Here is an 18,624-nt window from a genome sequence, read left to right as displayed (position 1 = left end):
TCTTCTCAGCACTCACGCCTTCCACAAATAAAATCTGCAGCACATTTTTCATCAATTTTTTAATTTTTTTCCATCAAAATTAAATATCAGACATTATAAGCACACGCCACGTGTCCTGGGGCCCAGACCATTCTCGGCCACAAGACTCTAAGGCCTTCTCGAATTCTCCATGGAATTTTCTTTTTAATTTTAATTTTAATTTTCATTAGAAAATATTTTTTTAATCTGACGTGTCGTTCTCTCGTTTTTTTGAATTTTAATTTTCTATTTTTTTATTTTTTACTTTTTTAATTTATAATCTCTTCTCCTCTTTGTTCTTCCCTTCTCTGCTCACACCTTCTTCCGTGGCTTCAATCTCTCTCTCTCTCTCTTTTTCGAATTCTCCATCTGGGTCGCTCTGATTTTCTCGGAAAATCTATATTTTCCGAGAAAGTTCACATTTTTACCGCAAAATCGAAAATCCCCAAGTAGCATCCACCAAAAGTCTAAGGTATCAATTGTTCTCAATTTGTGTGTGTGTTTCCAACACGAATCTAGTTTGGATTCAGTTCTCCACATGTGTTTCACAATGAGAATCTGATTGATCTGATTTGTGCAATGGAACTTGGAGTTCTATTTATTTATATTTTGAAAATTCTCTAAGCTGATTATTTTATAGTCTCTGGGGAGAACAGAGAAACTGTAGAGATTGTGAACAATGCTATGTGTGATCTTCTTTCTCTTTGCCAAAAAAATTCACTTTTTTTCGGTGTGGTTTGATTGGTGGCAGCTGTTATTGTTGTAGGCTTCTGGGGTTGGTCTCTGTGAAGCTTAGGGTGTTTTCTGTGGCAGTACTGGTTTGGATTTTGCTTCAATGGAGATGCAGGTATAACATGAAACAGTTCAAACTGGACCTTTCTTAGAATACCCTTTCAAGTTTTTTTTTACTTATTTTTTCACTGCCTGAAGAGCTGAATGATTAGAAACATGTCTTAGAAACCAAGGTTGATTCTTATCTTTTTGGCTATTAGTCTTCAATTTGTGAAGAAAGAGTCATGTCTTGGAAACTATGGCTCATGTGTGTCAAGAATATTTCAGCTTCAGAATGGAAAGTTGCTTAAATGTGTTCAATAGTTTTACCTCTGAAAATAACAATTTGACTTGGTATTTGAGTGATAACTTAATGAGCATTTAAAATATAGAAGACTAATACTTCTTTTAATTCTTCCTATCTCCCCTAGAAATTTTGGACCTTAAGGAGGAGGAGAGAATGTTATGACATTATTGACATGCTGTTCTTAATGGAATGTAAATGGATATTTACCTTGGTTAATTAGAGTAGTTGCATGGATTAGCTTGTGTGTTAGAAAGGGATGACCACGAATCTCTCTTAGTCTCTATATAATATGCTGCTGCTTGATTGGAAGCAGGTTTCATCCGTCTTTCGTTCACTCTTCCGCTCTTCCGGAGACTTTTCTCCTCTTTTTTATAGAAAAGAGGATTTCATTATGAATTCGTCCAGTGACTTTATTTCCTAAAAAGAAATAATGTCCCCTAGGAACTGAAATATATTCTAGTGAGCAGCAATTTCTTTCATGATGAAATTATTCCCCCTCCCCTTTTCTTTTTCTTTTATTTCCATTTTTAATTGGAGGACAGTTATGAATTCATCTTCTAATACTGAATGTAGGACCAAGTAGAAGGCACAGGGTCAACCATAGTTGGTACAGCTAGTAACTGCCATTCCAATGGTGGAACACAATCTGAAAATGTTGCACAATTGCAGGATATACCTTCTGTTGGAAACAGACATACTCCCAAGGTTGATTTACTTTCAATATTAAAATATTGTTTTGGTTCCCCTTTCATGGACCAATATGTCTAAAGAGCTACCTTTTTGTTCCATTTTATTTTAATTTTCAAAAGGTGAGGAAGCCATATACCATTACTAAACAAAGGGAGAAGTGGACTGAGGAAGAGCATCAAAAGTTCCTTGAAGCTTTGAAATTGTATGGACGTGGCTGGCGTCAAATCGAAGGTAAACTCTTGTCCTGATTTAATTAAAGCTTTCTAAAATGATTTTTCAAGCCTTCAAGTAAGATGAAGTCATCTTATCTTCATGCAGAGCATATAGGTACCAAAACTGCAGTTCAGATTCGAAGCCATGCTCAAAAGTTTTTCTCTAAGGTTAATTTTACTTTTAAATTTCAGTAGATAATATTTTCTGGTAACAGGGAGGCTATAAACATAGAATTGGATTTTGATTGGTCTATGGAATAGACCTATTAGTCCTAGTAAGGAAAGGATTTTGATCATTTGCAATTTAATAGCATTAAAAAAGTTGAAGATGTTTTGGTCCAGTTCTATGTGCTTATGCATCAAACTCTATACTTGGTTTCAGGTTGTGCGGGAATCTGATGGCAGTGTTGAAAGTTCTATACAGCCAATGGACATACCTCCTCCTCGGCCGAAGAGGAAACCTCTTCATCCATATCCCCGTAAATCAGTTGACTCTTTGAAAGGACACTCCACACCAAATGAACCAGAAATATCTCCATCTACAAACCAGTTTGTTGCAGAGAAAGACACCCAGTCTCCAACCTCAGTGCTATCTGCAATAGGTTCGGAAGCATATGGGTCTGCAAATTCGGAGCAAACTAACAGATGCCTTTCACCAAATTCTTGCACCACTGATTGCATGACATCCAAACCATCTGAGGAGGAAGAGAAGGGATCTCTAGCTTCAGTCCCTTTATCCGCAGGTTCAAACCCAAGCATGTGCATGGTATGATAAGCTTCTGAAATAAATTGATGGCTCATAAAATTCTGTTGTGGTTAAGGTTTTACTGATTTTCAAATTCTCTTGTGTGTTATCTCAGAAGTCCGAGTTTAGTTCCAAGCAAACTGAATGTTTCAAAGAAGATGCTGCCAACATGCCTCACATAAATAGTATTAAGCTTTTTGGGAGAACTGTCTCTATGGTAGGTAATCAGAAGTCACTGAAGATAGATGATGAGAATATTAAGCCAAAAACTATGAAGTCTGATGAAGTGGATGTTGTTGAGAATGAAAAGCTTGGCCAAGCAGGGGCATCTGAGAAACTAGAAACACAATTATCACTGGGAATGTGTAGTGATAACTGGCATATAACACCTGATGGAGCTAAAATGACCAGCAGGGAACACCCGAAAGAGAACATGTGCTTCAGTGAATGTGCAACTGAAGCATCTCAGCCATGGTGGAGTTTGTACCAAGGCCTTCCAGCTTTCTACCTCGGGCCATGTAATCAAATCCTGAATCCCATGCCTCTTTGTCCCTCTTTGAATGTAAGAACAAGAGAGGAGGAAAGTTCTTGCACTAATTCTAATACTGAATCAGTTTGTGATATGGTAAATCCAAGCAAGAACTCAGATGCTGTTGATTCTAAATGTCAAAAATATCATGAGGAAGGAATAGCCCCCCAGAAGCCTGCAAGGGGATTTGTACCATATAAAAGGTGTTTAACTGAAAGAGATGCAAATTCTTTAATTGTTGCCTTTGCCTTGGATGAGAGGGAGGGGCAAAGAGCTCGTTTGTGCTCATAGCCTTCCATTGCATTTAGATTATTCATGGTGTTAGTCAGAAAAATAAAATTAAAAAAAATAAAATAAGGAAGTGATTTAGGTAGCTCTGAGGTCTAATTGTCTAATTGACAAGAATCTGATTTCCCATTTTTTTTCCAATATCTTCACCCGATCCTCCTTTCTTCTTTCTTCCACGGGAAAACACTGTATGATCAATAATTCAAGAGGGGGCTGGCGGCATTGTTTTGGCATATTTGTATTTCCTTATAGTTTGCATGGTTACATCAGTGATGGAGGTATTTAAAGGAAGCGTGAGCACGCACAGCATGTCACTAAATTTGTTCTTCTGTGATCTGTTGTTGGTTGTAGAGATCAAATGGCATGCCAATGTATTAATCTCAAGAGCGCCATGTGCCGGTAGCTATATTAGCAATTTGTATATGTGGTTTTATGTGCCCTCTATCAAATTATTGAATGTACTGTATTTCCACGCTTTTCCTGTGTTTTAAGCTGGTTACTAGTACCAAAAAAAGGTTACTACCGTCGTTAATCGAATATTTTTTGTATCTTCAAGTGTTAAGCCAATTCTTAAAACATAAGAAACATCATCTATGAATATGTTGCTTATTTATACTAAATACAATAAAAAAAAAAATTGCAAAGAGGCTGTTCCGGTTCGCTCTCTTTTAAAAACACTCCCCGTTAAATCTGACTAGCGAGTGTAGAGTGGAGAAAATCTTTGTACGCAGCTTTACCCTTGCATAATTGCAACGAGACTGTTTCTTGGATTCGAACCCATGACCTTTCAATCATGAAGGAATAGTTTTACCACTGTTCCGGTTCGTCCCCTTGTACTAAATACAATCATCATAATAAATTCATTCGTTATCAATTTGATTGTAAGCTGGCAACCAAAATTCTGATTTCTGATAACAATTACTTCAGTAGGTTCAGAGTTAATACAAGGGAGGAAGGGTGTTCATACAGACGCCATTGACATATTATATATAACCACTCTAGATGACATTGTAAATGAGTATATTAGGCACGTATGGCATGGAAGATTGACAAATACATGCTTTACTGTGCAGACTGATGAAATAGTAGTCATGTTTCAGTGCTTAAATGAGTTCCATTGCTAAAGCCTGGGGTGGGAGTAGGGAAATGGGGTGAAAAAGAAAGGACTCAGATGAAAGTTTTATCAAGTAGGGATCTTGCATATAGTGTCAAGTACAATGCAGACTGTTAGGCCAGTGCCATAGTGTGATCCTGCATATTGCATACCAATGAACGTGTAAGTAATGCCCCTTTGGATCTTCATTACTGTCTAGTGTTTTGCTTGGGTCTTTGCCATAGTTCTGAACGTGGTTTGGCAACTTCCACAAATATGACCCTCCCATCCAAGAACTGCAAAAGTGGTTCCTTTCTTGTCAGTATCCAACATAGACCAAGACTTTTTTTAGGTTAATTAAATAAAACAAATAGGAAATTAAAAAATAAAAAACATATAAATTCAAATTTGAAGCCTTAGAAGTTAGAACATCAAAATATTACAGCATAGCTAAAATGAATCAGAGGGTGTATAACAATTCCAGATCAAGTTTATGGGATTAAAATGAAATTGCCTTCTAGTGATTCTTTGACAGTGTCACAGTGAATAGTATGTTAGATTAATTTGAGTATTTGACTGCCTCGAATTTCACCGAGTTACAATTCATCATAATTGAAAAATCAAGATGCTTCAAAAATGGTGGATCTCATTCAGCTTCATGAATAACTCTACAAACTACAATATCTTGTGAGCCACTTCTAACTTTTAGAGTTGCAACTAGTATCTTGATTAGTTTGCAACATAAATATATTCATATGATTATATTCTCTCTCATTTCGAAAATCCACTCTTGTTACTATGATAAGGCTTGTGATAGCCATTATAAAATTAGTCAAGGAATAAATACAAAGAACCCTAGTACAATTCTAATAGTGTCACTTAACCTATTGGCATGCTAAATATATAAATTAGATGCAATGAGTTGGCATAAGCTCGACACCTTTCCTTATACATTGTAAAGAATCATTTCAACCCCAAAACTTAAGTTGTTAGGTGAAGGCCAATTATTGGTTTATATTATATTATATTTTTCTAACACGCCTTCTCACACAAGAGTCTATTGGGTTTTAAGATGGACAATGCAAAGGCTTTGCCTACCTATGTTACGAAATTTCACAATTTATTTTTAATTATTTATTAATAGAATGGAAACAGTGAAGATCGAACTTGTGATCACTTGATCATATAGTCTCTGATACTTTGTAAGAATAATTTCAACCCAAACCAATTAATGGTTTTATGTTATACTATATTACATTTCTCTAACATACAACATCACCTTGTCCCCTTCCCCTTTCTTGCTTCTCCAAGATATGCAGGTTAATCTTAATTATTTTTAATACATTATAAAGAATATTGGCATAGAGCTGTCACACTCCATCTACAGAAGAAGTCTTTTTAGTTGCTCATGCATTCTGCATTTTCTGCACACAGTAGTCAGTTTATTAGAATTTAGAATACTATCCATCAATGATTGTGTTCACTGTGTGTCAGGTAAGATAACCAGAGGATGTCTTGTTGGCAAACACTGTCTTGTTTGCTAAAATGAAGTTGCAAAAAAATTACCATTTATGTATCTGAGCTTCCACAAATACAAACGCCACAAGAAGAAACCACAAAATCATACCTTTCCATGCATTCCCTCAATAGCCTTCTGAGATTCCTCTTCTGTTGCATAACGAAGAAAAGCAAACCCTCTTGGTCTATTTGCAATTTTGTCCATCACCAGATTGACTGTTCATAAAGTTGAGCGAATACTTTAGAAGTAAAAAGGGTTACCAACATATTGATCAGAACTGGCAAATGAATGACAGATAATAAACCCTGAATTTTTGTCAAATAGCATAATAGACAAAGAAGAAAAGATCAACATTTTCTGTTCCTACCTTCCACTAGTTGACCAAAATTTTTAAATGCATTTCGCAAGCTCTCTTCAGTGGTACGAAATGATAGCCCTGAAAGAAACATGAAATAACATATATAAAGTTAAATCCAAAAAATATGCATGTAAACAATCAAATATCAAAGAAATTCAAAACAACTGGCAAGAATTCCATCCTAAAAATACAGGCATCAAACAAGAATGAGTACAATCTGTAGACTGTAGCAAAAGATGGCAAATGGATATTGAGTCAAGCGTAATCACAGCAGATATATGAATGACATCAAAGTATACTATGCCTTGTTGAAGTTGCTTTACTAGATGAGTAAACAATTTTGACGGACAGTAAATTCCTTTTAAAAATTAATATAGAGATGATAGACTCCTAAAGAGGTTAACAGCTGAAACCGAAAATGTGATTGAGGGGTCTCAGATTTTACATAAATTGTGTCTTGTCTTAACATTAATTCTCTTTCTTGATCCTCATGTGTTAAAATAACCAAAGGATATTATAATGTTAATACCTAATAGAAACTAGATTTAAAGCTCTGGTACTGGTTACCTTCTCCCACTATTCCATCAAATTCTTCTGCACAATAAAATATTTTGCGGTGGCTAATTTTAACAACTGAATTATGCTTAAAATAAATTTCACAGTAATCCTAACCAAAATACCAGCCCCTCACTTCTGTTCTGAAGATCAAGGGCATTACACTATCCCTTTCCTCCTAATCCTCCTAATCTCAGCTACCAGTTAAACATGGTAACACCATTTCAGCTAGAAGAGAAAATTCTAAAAGGTTTCCAATATTAAAATAAAACTATTCGCATGTAAAATCACCTCTTTCAATGAAACAATAGAACCATCCTCCACGGTCAAATTAGTCCTCATCCAAAAAGCAAGTGAATTTTTTTATTTATTTTTTTAAATTTCCTATTTGTAACAATAAGTAAAATTGTTGATATGCATCAATATCACCACAACCCATAAAAGGAAAAAAGAAAAAGATGAAACCTTTATCAACTGTAGCCAAATTCTAGATTAATTCTGATAAGAAAATGAAAAGGGTAATAACAAGAAAAGAGTAAAAGTTGCTAACCACTGACATAGAGCCTAGTTGAAGGAGCAGAAGAAGTGGGTCTAGAATTGGAAGATGAACTTGAGGATTCAGAAGCAGGAGGAGGGAGACATGCCAACACAGAGGAATAACCTTTGTTTCTGAGAGGAAATGATAAGGAAGAAGGGAATGAGGTTGTTCTTTGGTTGGTTTGGGAGCAATTCAGATAAAGTCTCTGTCTTTGGCTCTTAATATTATAGCTGAAAGTGAAAGCATTTGCTTTGGGCAATGGAGGCAGAGGAAGAGTAGCTACCCCAAGAACATCGACGACAACAACAACAACATTAGCCATAGCAATCATTTCCAATGCACATATCCAAGGAAACAGAAACAATAACATTGCAGTTTATATGGGCTGGACCGGGTTTTTTTAGTAATGTGGGCTGGACCGGGTTGGCTCTTTTGAAAGTTTGAAACCTTCGTATTGGTTTTGGATCAAGTAGTTAGAACTTAGGTTATAAATTAAAATATTTTAATTTCTATAGTTTTTGTATTAGATTCTATTTATTTTTGGAGTGTGATCAATAAATTTGTTACTTTTTTATTGATTTATCTCATAATTAATAAATAAATAATTATATAACATATTTTATTTTAATAAAAAATTTATTTAGGACTAAAGTTTTTTACAAAAATCTTTATTTAAGTAATAAGTAATGATAAAGTATTATTATTTTTAATTGACTTGGTTTATATAAATCATTATACAAACGACTTTTAATGTGGGGTTTCATCCCTTCAATTCTCTCCTTTTCTTCATTTTTTTAGGGTTTGGAAGACTCTAATGAGTTTTTTCATTTTTAATTGTTTTTATTATTAAATTTTTATATATAATCAGTAAAGGATATCTCCGGTCAATGGAAAATGATATCGTTTTGAGACTGAAATTAAGGTATTTTTGTAATTTTATGATATTATATGATTATATTAGTCTTTATCATTATACTTTTTTAATCTTATAATCCAAAACAATATCGCTTTGAGCTCAAGGGAGATAATTTTAACTATTAGATTTGTATTTTTTATTTAATTTCAGTATTGCTTACTCTTTTTAAGTCATAAATATTTCTTATAATTCTAAAATTTTAACTTTATACAATCGGAAGAAGTGAACACATAACTAGTACAAATTATCAAAATCCTTTTATCTTATCTAGACACAAAAGGATAATTAAGTCTTAAAAAAAATTTACACTCACTTTCAAATTCTAACTGAATTTATCTTATCACAAATTGTGTAAAATAAAAAACAAAAAAAACTGCGTAGAAAGAACAACCTGGTATGTTTGTGCGCGGTGGGGTGGCCCTCACTCCAACACATAATGTTACAATCAAACGGAGGGTGCATGTTGTTGCTTGCACAAGCCAAACTGCACAAGAACAAGAACATGAACATGAAGATGAAGAAGAAGAATAATTGTTCAGCTGCTATACTGTACCATTATCCTTGTCCTGATGGCGCTTTTGCTGCTCTTGCCGCACACCTTTATTTCAAAGCCACTTCTTTATTCTCTCCTCTCTTCTTTCCTAACACTGTCTATAACCCTCTCAGGTTTCATTATTCACTTCTTTTCCTTTTTACCCTTTCGTTCTGCTCTCAATTATTCCTATAATTTTTTACTTTACAATTTTCAGAGCTGAAGATCTTCCTCTTCACGAAATTGGTGATCTTTACCTCCTAGATTTCGTGGGGTCCCCTGGTTTTGTTCAGGAAATCTCCACCAAAGTTCCAAGGTGCTTCCTTTTTATATTTTTCTTATTGATGATGCATTTGTAGTTTTTGGTTTCTCTTATTTATTTATTCTTTGCAAGTGTTATAGAATTGGTATTGCTCATAGTTAAAATTTTACCTTAGCTTATCATTAGAAATTGTGTTTATTTCTTTATTCATAGTAAAGGTCCTAACTCCTAAGGCTTAGAAGGATTACCCTCACCGTTTCATTGGAGTGGTCTTCATAAATATTCATAAATTTAATTAGACTCCACTAATTTTATCTCTATATAAACACAATTTTTTTTACATGGATGATCTATTAGCTTTGTAGAATTGAATTATCTTTGTTTGTATCAACTGAGGCTGTTCTCTTGTATCTAGAGTGATTGTTTTGGACCATCACAAAACTGCGCTTGAGAAGCTAGGCAGTGAGAGTTCGCTTGGTGAGAATGTGACTAAAGTCATTGACATGGCGAGGAGTGGGGCTACTATTGCTTTTGATTACTTCAAAGACAAGCTTGTGAGTCCTGATGCTGATATTGTGGTTAACCACCCTTCGGTGCTTGATGAATTTGAGCGTGTCCGGCAACTTTTTCAGTACATTGAAGACGGGGACCTTTGGAGATGGAGACTCCCGAACAGCAAAGCTTTTAGCAGTGGTTTGAAGGATTTGAATATTGAATTTGATGCCCGGAAAAACCCTTCCTTGTTTGACCAGGTAATTGTCTTACTATGTGTTCATTTTCTTTCCAAATTTTCTGCATTTCTTATTTTCCCCATTTTTTAGTTTGTGTTGTCTAATTTTTACATGTACATTGATAAGTGTCTAAGTGCATGAAGATGCTTTTCTCCTAAGTTTGTCCATGAGTTCATTGTGCTGATTCTACTTTATTCTAAGGTTGTGGGCATCACTCTTGGTTTTACAGAAATTTGCATATATTTACCTTGCCTCGACAGGAGTGATGGTTGTTTCTTTTCCACTTGCTTGTTGGAGTTAGTGAAAGCTTCCACCAAGATGAATGCATCTTATTGCTGTTTGACCTGTGGTCATATGAGTGAAACCGAAGGAAAATTCATTGCAAATAATGAGATGATCTGACTTTATTTATGTCCTTCCATTATTTAGATAGTTGAAATAACGACATTTTTTTTTTTAATAATGGCAGTTGCTTTCAATAGACTTGGATACTGTAATTAGTCAAGGCATGGTGAGTTTATCACACAAGCAAAAATTAATTGAAGATTGTCTCAGCAAGTCATATGAAATCGCCCTTGGGAATGGTGCATATGGTCATTGCCTGGTATGGCTGATGTTTCCTTCTTTTAATCTCTCTATTTTCTTCCCTTCTATGTCTTGCTTTTGCAGTCAATTTTCTTTCGGCCATCCATCTGCAATGTATTTCATGTTGGTTTTCATCAATGCATAATTTTTAATACAATTAGGTTTCTTATACTTTTTTTTGTTGTGTTTTCTGCACCTTTTCTTGATTAAAAATAGAGAAGAAATGAAAATCTAGTTGCTTTCGACTATTTGTACTTGTAGGCTGTCAATGCAGATACTGCTCTTTCCGAGTTAAGGAGTGAATTGGGACATCAATTAGCTACTAAAAGCCAGAAAATGAAGTTGAGGTTGGTTCATTTTATTTTCTTGTTACTGTTACTTAAATCATATTGCTGTTATTCTTCATTTGACTGTTTGGAAAATTCCTTCTTTATTTAGTAGTGATATGTTCTAGTTATAGAACTATAGAGGTTATGTGATAGAAATTTTTTCCTTGATCCCCTTCCTTCTCTCTTTTCCTCTTCTCCCTAATAATGTATCTATTTGTTTGAGTTCAGGAATTATTTATATGATTGGATATATATTTCCCCCTGAAATCTTGAACAAAGCCGTTTCAGGAAAATTAACTCTGTAACAGCAAAAGGATTTTCGAATTCTGAAGATAGGCTTTCTGTAGGATGAGAAGAAGGGTATCAGTGGAACTTCTTCCTTTATTATCTATGAAGGTAACGTGAAAATAAGAAAGGGAAAGGAAGATGAAGAAAGAAGAGATGGAAAAACCTAAATATGCAGGACAAAATCTAATATTTATAATAATCTCAATAGTCACAGCCTAATTTGTTTTAAGTAATATGTTCTAAATTAATATTTTTTTTTGTAATATAATGTGAACCTCTGCACGAAACTCGCTTGATCAGATCTTTTAAGTTGATAAAGTGTGAAACCTCTCAAACCTTGACCTTCAATGAGACAAAACCTTCGGTAACTGTGTTAAAATTATCTGAGTATGATTTGGTTAAAAATCCACTTTGTAAATAAACTTCAAATTTCCAATGATAGATGATAAGATTGGACACCAAGATGGGGAAAAAAAGAAGGTACGAGTATTATTGATATGGTGAATTAGAGGGGATTCACAACCTCACTACACGATGATTACAGACTAGGAAAGTGTTGAGATATATAAAATCATTAATGTAGACTCACCTAACAGCTTAAGCTTTTGGGTTGAATTGGTTATTTACATGGTATCAGAGTCTCGGTGTGCCAGGTTCGATTCTCACCGCCCCCCACTTTCTTTCTAGTGGAACTTCTTTCTTCGCACAGGTAGGTGGGCCTGTGTGTCGTCCACTCTTCAAGCCCAGTGAACTCTCGTGTGAGGGGGCGTGTTGAGATATATAAAATCATTAATGTAGTCTCACCCAACAGCTTAAGCTTTTGGGTTGAATTGGTTCTTTACAGAAAGATACAAACTCTTGAAGATACAAGTTACTAGTACAGGCTCCAACCTTGCCCCTTACAAGGAGGACTCTACCAGTCCCAATAGCCCAGATTTCCCAAGTTCCAGTTATTTTTTAGAATACCCCACGCTGTTGTCTTGCCTCCTTTTTTTTTTTTTTTTGATAACAGTCTTGCCTCCTTTTTTATACTCAGTCCTTGTCACTGTCAATAGCACAACAGAACAACCTCCTATTTAATTTCTCAACTGGCCAAGACTGACTCTGCTATACTGACATAAGCATTTGTTACCGTATGCCTTTTCCTCCTTTCGTACCTCTTGCCATACATTCTTTTATCCTTAACCGTATCGATAGATATCTAGAATTTTTAAAGGGCTAGATAATTAGAAAGTGTAGAAAAAGAGACCCTCACTGCTGGAACTCAAACATGAATTTTCAAGTCCATCCTATTTTTGATGGGGGAATTTGAAAATTGTTTTACATGCTTATATATCTCATTATCTTGCATTGACCAAGAATCTGCATAATCAGTTTACTGTTTTCTCATTGATATCCCATCTTTTTTATGCACTTATTTCTACTTTCAGGGGTATTGGAGCTGTTGTATATAAAGTACCAGAGCTTGAAAACGACCAAAAGCTAAAAATAAGTCTGAGGAGTGTGGACAATGAAGATACGACTCCTATCTCTCAGGTTGTTCCTTTATCAAGTTGGCAATTGCATCTTATATGAGACTTTTGTTAACATGGGTTATATTTCTTGCTGTTGAACTCGTACCTAACATCTTTTGCTCTTCTATTAGGCATTTGGAGGTGGTGGACATAGAAATGCCAGCTCTTTCATGTTAATCTCTCAAGAATTTGAGCAATGGAAGGTGTGATTGGATGTTTGCACTTGCCATGAGGAGATGAAACAGAATTTACACATGATGTTCTGAATACTGCTTCAATCTGAAACGGTTACTCTGCAAAGCCATGTGAAAGTTTTGGTAGCTGTCTTAATGACTGTATTTTGCAATTCTTTTAGCTATCCATTAGAAATAATTTAGGTTTAGGTAGCTGTCTTGATGACTGTATTATGCAATTCTTTTGACCATCCATTGGAAACAATATAGTTGTTCATTTTTTCTGTAATTTTAATCATAGTCACTTTTAATCACCTAAAGATTTCTAATAATGATCTACTTAGGCTATTTCTGATGAGGTTCTTCAAATGTGTAATCTGGGATGAAAATCTAAAATTTTTAAGAGCACCACATAAAACAAAAATCAAACAATGTATATATTGGTTAGAGGTGGTTAAGGCCTATTCAACATCTTATAAGAGTTAATTTACAAAAGTAGTTTTAATCTACGGCTAAAAAGTTCCACACTGCAAGAATTAATGTAATGATGTGATATATATTTTTTTTATTGATAATATAAAAAGTTTTATATGGTACATCAAATTTAAACTGTATTCAAAATTCATCATTCTTGTCCATATAGCTTCATAGCATTTAGAAATCAATTGGTTTCATAATTATTTAATTAAGCACTTTTAACTGTCTCAAATTTTGATAAACAAGCTTAACAATATTTCAATTTTTTTAAAAAAAAAGTATTTGAAAAGTGAATGACTCACATGCTTCTAGCCTTCTGTGAGGGGGTATTATTTGCTAATTGAGCAATATCCATATTTTCAAACTGTTTCATATGATTCCTTCCTCTATAGTAAAACAAAAAGAGATTAACACTTAAGTTGGGATTTATCTTTATTCCACATGTAACACCTAGTCACCTCGAGATAGAGGTTAGTATAAAAATGCATAAAATCAATGCCATAATATGACCCTAACAAGCGCACCAAACCAAACCAATCAAACCATCCTCACCAATTAAGCATAATAATCAGAAAACAAAAAAGTATCTTAATAACAGTTGTGGTAAATGTATAATTACTTTTATATTTTATTATATGATGAAATGTGTAGGTATCCAGCTCTCTATTCACCACCAATCAGGCCTGTCATTAGGTCTTCAAAATATTAGTTAGTAAATGTAACATGTGAGACTTCTTCACCACCAGCCATTGCTGTATTAGAATACCATGCATCCTCTGTAATGAACTGCATCCATGAATCATCTTTGTCTTCCTCTTCCAAACAAGAAGATGATGCCCCTGGTATATCCGGAGACATGGTTTCACACTCATTAATTATGGTTTGGGAGCTTTCAATTAGTGACAAACTACATTGCCCTTGTTCTTCAATATCAGAGCAGATTCCATTTTTCTTGAACACACGGCACAATGCATAAGTATCCTGCAAGTTAACCAATCTCGTTAAGTGGTGCTAAAGGAACTTGGTTAATATGGAATGATCAAAGTAATGTAGTCAAAAGTTGAGGCCTAAACAGATCTACATAATGTTTTTTTTTTTAAATAAAATCATAAAGGACAATATCTGAACAAGTCAGTGGCATAAAGATTCAAAGAGTGCTAAATGTTTTGTCCATGTTTCTTATTAAAAGTAATAATAATAATAATAATGCTACTATATAGTAATCAAGTGTAAACTTTAAGACACTTTTAGGTTACTAAAAGGGTGGAACATAGTGTGTGTGTGTGTGTATATATATATATGTGTTAATTTCATTGTTAAATCCCATGCCACAAGCATCTAGAGTACCTCATGGACATCATGGCTTAATAATGAAGTTAACCCATTATTTGGTTAGTATAGACTGGTTTCCCAATCCCTCTACTTTTTTATTTCATTTTTAAATTTCTGGGGTATAGTGTAGTATAGTATAGTATAGTATCTATTGGTCTGTTCTGGTGTTTAGGAATAAAGTAAAAAGTGACCGACAGAAAATGAAAGTGATGTTCTGCATGCTTTATGGGGCTACACAAGCCTTCATGGCTTAGAATCTAATAATTCTAGATCAGGAACAAGAGGGTTGAACAGATAACAATGACAATTGACAGACTAATAACTTAAAAAGAGTTTTAATTAAGAAGGGGTATAGATCATAAGGAGAATAGGACTTTTGTCTCATTACATTAATAAAAATAAAGGACAAGATGCAGTATAGAACTTTGTCATTTAGAGGTATTAGAGTAACGCAAGTAAAGAATATGTCAGCAATACGTTTATAGAGTACCTATAATAAACAAACATAAAGTAACATGAGAGAGAGAGAGAAGGAATAAAACTAGTGTAAAAGTTCAGGCTTTCCATGCACGCCATGCAGTTTCCACGTTCTTTTACTGTCCAAATATGCTCTCTATTAGTCCATTAATTTCTCCATTTTCAAGTTCTACTCACTGTGTTTATAGTGTGTGACTCTGATTAACTCATCAAGGGAATATGGAACTAAAGCTTATTTGTCTTTTTTTCTTCTTGTCTTTGGTGTAAAAGAGTAGCCGAAAATAATCAATGAAAAATGCTTTTGTCACTGCCTTAAGCATCGAACTTCATGCTTTTCAGGTCAAATATATATGTAGTGACAAGTGTGCATACACACACAAACAAAAGAGAGTTCTGAAAGTAGGTAAAGGGCCAAGTGGGCACTGAGGGATATATAGTTTCAAAGATCAAAGAGAACAGAAACATTTACTTTTCTAAGATGTGACTTGTATAGCTTTTGGAAGCTGTAACTAATTAGTTATACTCGTGTTTCACCACCTCCAAACAATCCCCTTATTCTCCAAGGCCTAAAAATGAAACACAGCTTAATCATCTCCAATTCCTAACTTATATCACTGCATTGATTGCAGGTATATTATAGGCAAAAAGAATTTGAAGTGGTTAACTACTGATTTCATTAAAAACAATAAAAGGAGCTCTGAATGCCTTGTGAATATGTGCTCATCCTAAGACATATTATGTTAAAATTTTACATAATCTTATTATGTGAAATTTGAGTGTCTAACTCTCTCTTGATATATATTCACAAATTTTGATAGGGTCCTATCAATTTAATACTCATAAAAAGAGAGATATACAAAAATTTCAATTCCTAAGAGCAACACTATACTAGTCTAGCAACTATATTAAGTCTATCACATAATTATGAAAAATGATGACAATTGAATTACAAGAAGAGTAAAGCTGCACACACATCTAAAAGGAAAACTGTCAGTATATAGTTTATTGTACGAGTGACTTTTCATCTCTCACAAATTTTTGTCTTTTCTTTAATCTTTTTTGGTTGTGTGAGTGGCATTGCAGTTCCTATTATTATATATGCAAAGGTTCAATACCTGTAATCCAGAGGCGTCTTCACACTCTTTATCATCAAGGCGATATTCATGCATTACCCAGTCAGTTCTGATTCCTTGAGGAGCTCTGCCTCTGTAGTAAACCAAAGTCTTCTTCATACCAATAGGTTTGCTTTGGCATGAAACTCTTCTATCTTTCCCAGTAGATTTCCAGTACCCTGCTCTAGTTGCTCTATTTGTTCTGAACCCATTGGGGTATTTCCTATCCCTTGGTCCAAAGAAGTACCACTCTGGGTCTCTACTTGGCAAAAATGATTTCTCTAACCAAAACAAAAAATGTTCCAACAAAATCAGCCAATTGAAGAACACTGCCTAATTTAACATATATTTAATGTATAGTGCATCAAATGCTCATTGCTTAAAATGGGAAAATATGTGAAGAAGAAAGTAAAACATAGGAATTATATAGTTCAAAATATGTAAAGAAAGAAAACCTCTATAGTAAAGTACATGCATGATCCACCATCTTAATCATAACTAGATTGATGGTATACAATTTCTTGAATAACCATTCACCATTAAACCCCAACTAACCATGGTAGGGTGAGGACAATCCTTATACACGGCCTTTATCTTTGCATATTTGCAAAAAGACTGTTTCTCTTATTCAAACTTGTGATGTTTCAATCACAAAAGAGCAGCTTTATCATTGCTCGAGGCTCGCCTTCTTGTATATAATTTCTTGAATGACATTGGAAAATGAAAATTATTCTTATGAAAACGTTAATGTGCAAGCCAAGTGGGGGAGGAAGATAAATAAACTGATTCTCATTTCCTGGTGGAACAAATAGATAAATGACAAATAGGAGAAACAAAGTATTTGGAAGAATTGAAGGGGGGGATATATAGGGAAGAAGAAGAAGAAGGAGACCTGCTAATTCCCATGGTTCACATTTGTAGAGATCAACCTCAGGAATGATATCAAGTTCAATTTCTTGGCCATTGATCTTCCTCTTGAGATAATAGTTGACAAGTTCTTCATCAGTTGGATGAAACCTAAAACCAGGTGGTAATCCAACCGGTGACATATTTTTTTCCGCCTTCTTTCTCTTCTTGTAGCTTGTGCAAAAGTGTTTTCACCCATCACAACCATCATTGCTTATAAATAGACCTAAAGGAACCAAAGTTCCTTATCTTTGAGTTTTTTTTCTCTTTCTTTTTCTTTTGCAGATTTACATATTCTGGCATAACGTTTGATACAAGCCTTTCCCTATCACTAATAATACCTCCTTCTATATATCTATATATGCATGTAGTTTCAAGTAAATTATACAAATCCTCTATATATAATCCCTTGCTTTCCTTAATACTTTAATTGATGGCTCTTTTTCTTTCTTTTGGGAGAACATTTTGAGACAAAAGAAGGCAAGGGCATTGGCATGAAGAGAGTCATGAGCTTTAGAGCTCAGATATATCATATATACCTAGTTTTTTGTATCTAGATTAGTCAATCAGTAATACAAGCAGACATCACACTTTTTATAAGAAGCAGTAGATAAAGTTGATATTATCTAATATATATATATACCAATTTAATACTGCTAGACTAGCTAGCTTACTAAGACATCCTATCATGGTGATTGGTTATTTGAATATTGAATAATGTCTAAACACAGTTCTGCTTTGCTTAATTTGATATTGGTGCTTGAAATGTTAAATTAATTTTTTATATCCATCATAAAGCTGCAGCTTATTCAAATTGTGTTTCATGGAGATGATCCATATGCTGGTGATAAAACATATATATATATATATATATATATATATATATATATATATATATATATATATCGAACAAAAAAATGAAATAAAATGCATTTGTATGTATTTTTCATGGGAGTAGATCTCATCATCTGTTATTTAATATGACCATATCATGTGAAAAAATCATAATCATATAAAAATAAACAATGGTGATAAGGGAAAAGAGAAAAAAATATTAAGATAGATAATTACAAAATCATCACCGTTGATTGACTCTCGTATGGTTCGGATTCTCTCATATGACATGGTCATGTTAAATAACATATGAAAGAATCAATTTCCATTTTCTCATATTCAATTTTAACTATGGAAACCTGTAACACGATATCAGGTTTATATTGACAACCCGTCTTCAAATTTGTATCGTGTTTATATTGAAAAAATTAATGCAAAAAAATTCATGTGGTACTGGGTAATGGGTATGAACACGCAAACACAACACTCGTCCCGCATTAATATTTTCTTAATGTTATATATGTCGTGTTATA

At 34.1% G+C, this 18,624-nt stretch overlaps 4 protein-coding genes across 5 annotated transcripts; 2 read left to right on the top strand and 2 right to left on the bottom strand.

Annotated features, from left to right (window-relative positions):
• The first annotated feature begins 337 nt into the window (after nucleotides 1–337).
• On the top strand, nucleotides 338–4,035 carry LOC133293437 (protein REVEILLE 7-like). Of its 2 annotated transcripts, none has more exons than XM_061492006.1 (7): nucleotides 338–490; nucleotides 785–865; nucleotides 1,670–1,801; nucleotides 1,906–2,017; nucleotides 2,105–2,166; nucleotides 2,381–2,764; nucleotides 2,859–4,035. In XM_061492006.1, the coding sequence occupies exons 2-7, from the start codon at nucleotides 854–856 to the stop codon at nucleotides 3,561–3,563; spliced, it is 1,407 nt and encodes a 468-aa protein (XP_061347990.1). In that variant the 5' UTR covers nucleotides 338–490; nucleotides 785–853; the 3' UTR covers nucleotides 3,564–4,035. The 2 variants fall into 2 exon arrangements, with proteins under 2 accessions (XP_061347990.1, XP_061347989.1); XM_061492005.1 differs by having other exon boundaries at nucleotides 770–865.
• A 416-nt stretch (nucleotides 4,036–4,451) lies between these two features.
• On the bottom strand, nucleotides 4,452–7,954 carry LOC133293460 (organelle RRM domain-containing protein 6, chloroplastic). The gene is made up of 4 exons (XM_061492042.1): nucleotides 7,636–7,954; nucleotides 6,540–6,608; nucleotides 6,281–6,387; nucleotides 4,452–4,949 (listed from the first exon to the last, which is right to left on the bottom strand). Exons 1-4 carry the CDS (start codon nucleotides 7,952–7,954, stop codon nucleotides 4,863–4,865), a joined length of 582 nt encoding a protein of 193 aa, XP_061348026.1. The 3' UTR covers nucleotides 4,452–4,862.
• Nucleotides 7,955–8,926: 972 nt separating this feature from the next.
• Nucleotides 8,927–13,252, top strand: LOC133293456 (uncharacterized). The gene is made up of 7 exons (XM_061492037.1): nucleotides 8,927–9,205; nucleotides 9,289–9,387; nucleotides 9,749–10,085; nucleotides 10,534–10,668; nucleotides 10,911–10,996; nucleotides 12,697–12,802; nucleotides 12,912–13,252. Exons 1-7 carry the CDS (start codon nucleotides 8,976–8,978, stop codon nucleotides 12,987–12,989), a joined length of 1,071 nt encoding a protein of 356 aa, XP_061348021.1. The 5' UTR covers nucleotides 8,927–8,975; the 3' UTR covers nucleotides 12,990–13,252.
• Nucleotides 13,253–14,135: 883 nt separating this feature from the next.
• Nucleotides 14,136–17,400, bottom strand: LOC133293467 (NAC domain-containing protein 54). Its single transcript, XM_061492050.1, has 3 exons — nucleotides 17,244–17,400; nucleotides 16,355–16,632; nucleotides 14,136–14,411 (listed from the first exon to the last, which is right to left on the bottom strand). The coding sequence occupies exons 1-3, from the start codon at nucleotides 17,398–17,400 to the stop codon at nucleotides 14,136–14,138; spliced, it is 711 nt and encodes a 236-aa protein (XP_061348034.1).
• Nucleotides 17,401–18,624: the final 1,224 nt, after the last annotated feature.

The sequence above is a fragment of the Gastrolobium bilobum genome, unplaced genomic scaffold, assembly GCF_033153095.1.
Source record: "Gastrolobium bilobum isolate Gb01-03AN ecotype WA unplaced genomic scaffold, APGP_CSIRO_Gbil_v1 utg18566, whole genome shotgun sequence".
NCBI lineage: Eukaryota > Viridiplantae > Streptophyta > Magnoliopsida > Fabales > Fabaceae > Gastrolobium > Gastrolobium bilobum.
The sequence above is the reverse complement of the archived record's forward strand: the minus strand, read 5'-3'. Positions and strand labels throughout refer to the sequence as shown.

What these genes read in the sequence shown, in the direction of transcription:
- LOC133293467 (XM_061492050.1), bottom strand. Translation starts at nt 17,400, where the DNA reads ATGTCACCGGTTGGATTACCACCTGGTTTTAGGTTTCATCCAACTGAT. An exon ending in TGAACCATGGGAATTAGCAG is followed by an intron (nt 16,633 to 17,243) that starts GTCTCCTTCTTC and finishes TGTTTTGGTTAG; the next exon opens with AGAAATCATTTTTGCCAAGT. An exon ending in AAGACGCCTCTGGATTACAG is followed by an intron (nt 14,412 to 16,354) that starts GTATTGAACCTT and finishes GTTAACTTGCAG; the next exon opens with GATACTTATGCATTGTGCCG.
- LOC133293460 (XM_061492042.1), bottom strand. Translation starts at nt 7,954, where the DNA reads ATGATTGCTATGGCTAATGTTGTTGTTGTTGTCGTCGATGTTCTTGGG. An exon ending in TTTTGGTCAACTAGTGGAAG is followed by an intron (nt 6,388 to 6,539) that starts GTAGGAACAGAA and finishes CTTTATGAACAG; the next exon opens with TCAATCTGGTGATGGACAAA. An exon ending in TTGAGGGAATGCATGGAAAG is followed by an intron (nt 4,950 to 6,280) that starts GTATGATTTTGT and finishes CCACTTTTGCAG; the next exon opens with TTCTTGGATGGGAGGGTCAT.
- LOC133293437 (XM_061492006.1), top strand. An exon ending in GAAACAGACATACTCCCAAG is followed by an intron (nt 1,802 to 1,905) that starts GTTGATTTACTT and finishes AATTTTCAAAAG; the next exon opens with GTGAGGAAGCCATATACCAT. An exon ending in TGGCTGGCGTCAAATCGAAG is followed by an intron (nt 2,018 to 2,104) that starts GTAAACTCTTGT and finishes ATCTTCATGCAG; the next exon opens with AGCATATAGGTACCAAAACT.
- LOC133293456 (XM_061492037.1), top strand. Translation starts at nt 8,976, where the DNA reads ATGTTACAATCAAACGGAGGGTGCATGTTGTTGCTTGCACAAGCCAAA. An exon ending in AGCCAGAAAATGAAGTTGAG is followed by an intron (nt 10,997 to 12,696) that starts GTTGGTTCATTT and finishes TTCTACTTTCAG; the next exon opens with GGGTATTGGAGCTGTTGTAT. An exon ending in ATACGACTCCTATCTCTCAG is followed by an intron (nt 12,803 to 12,911) that starts GTTGTTCCTTTA and finishes CTCTTCTATTAG; the next exon opens with GCATTTGGAGGTGGTGGACA.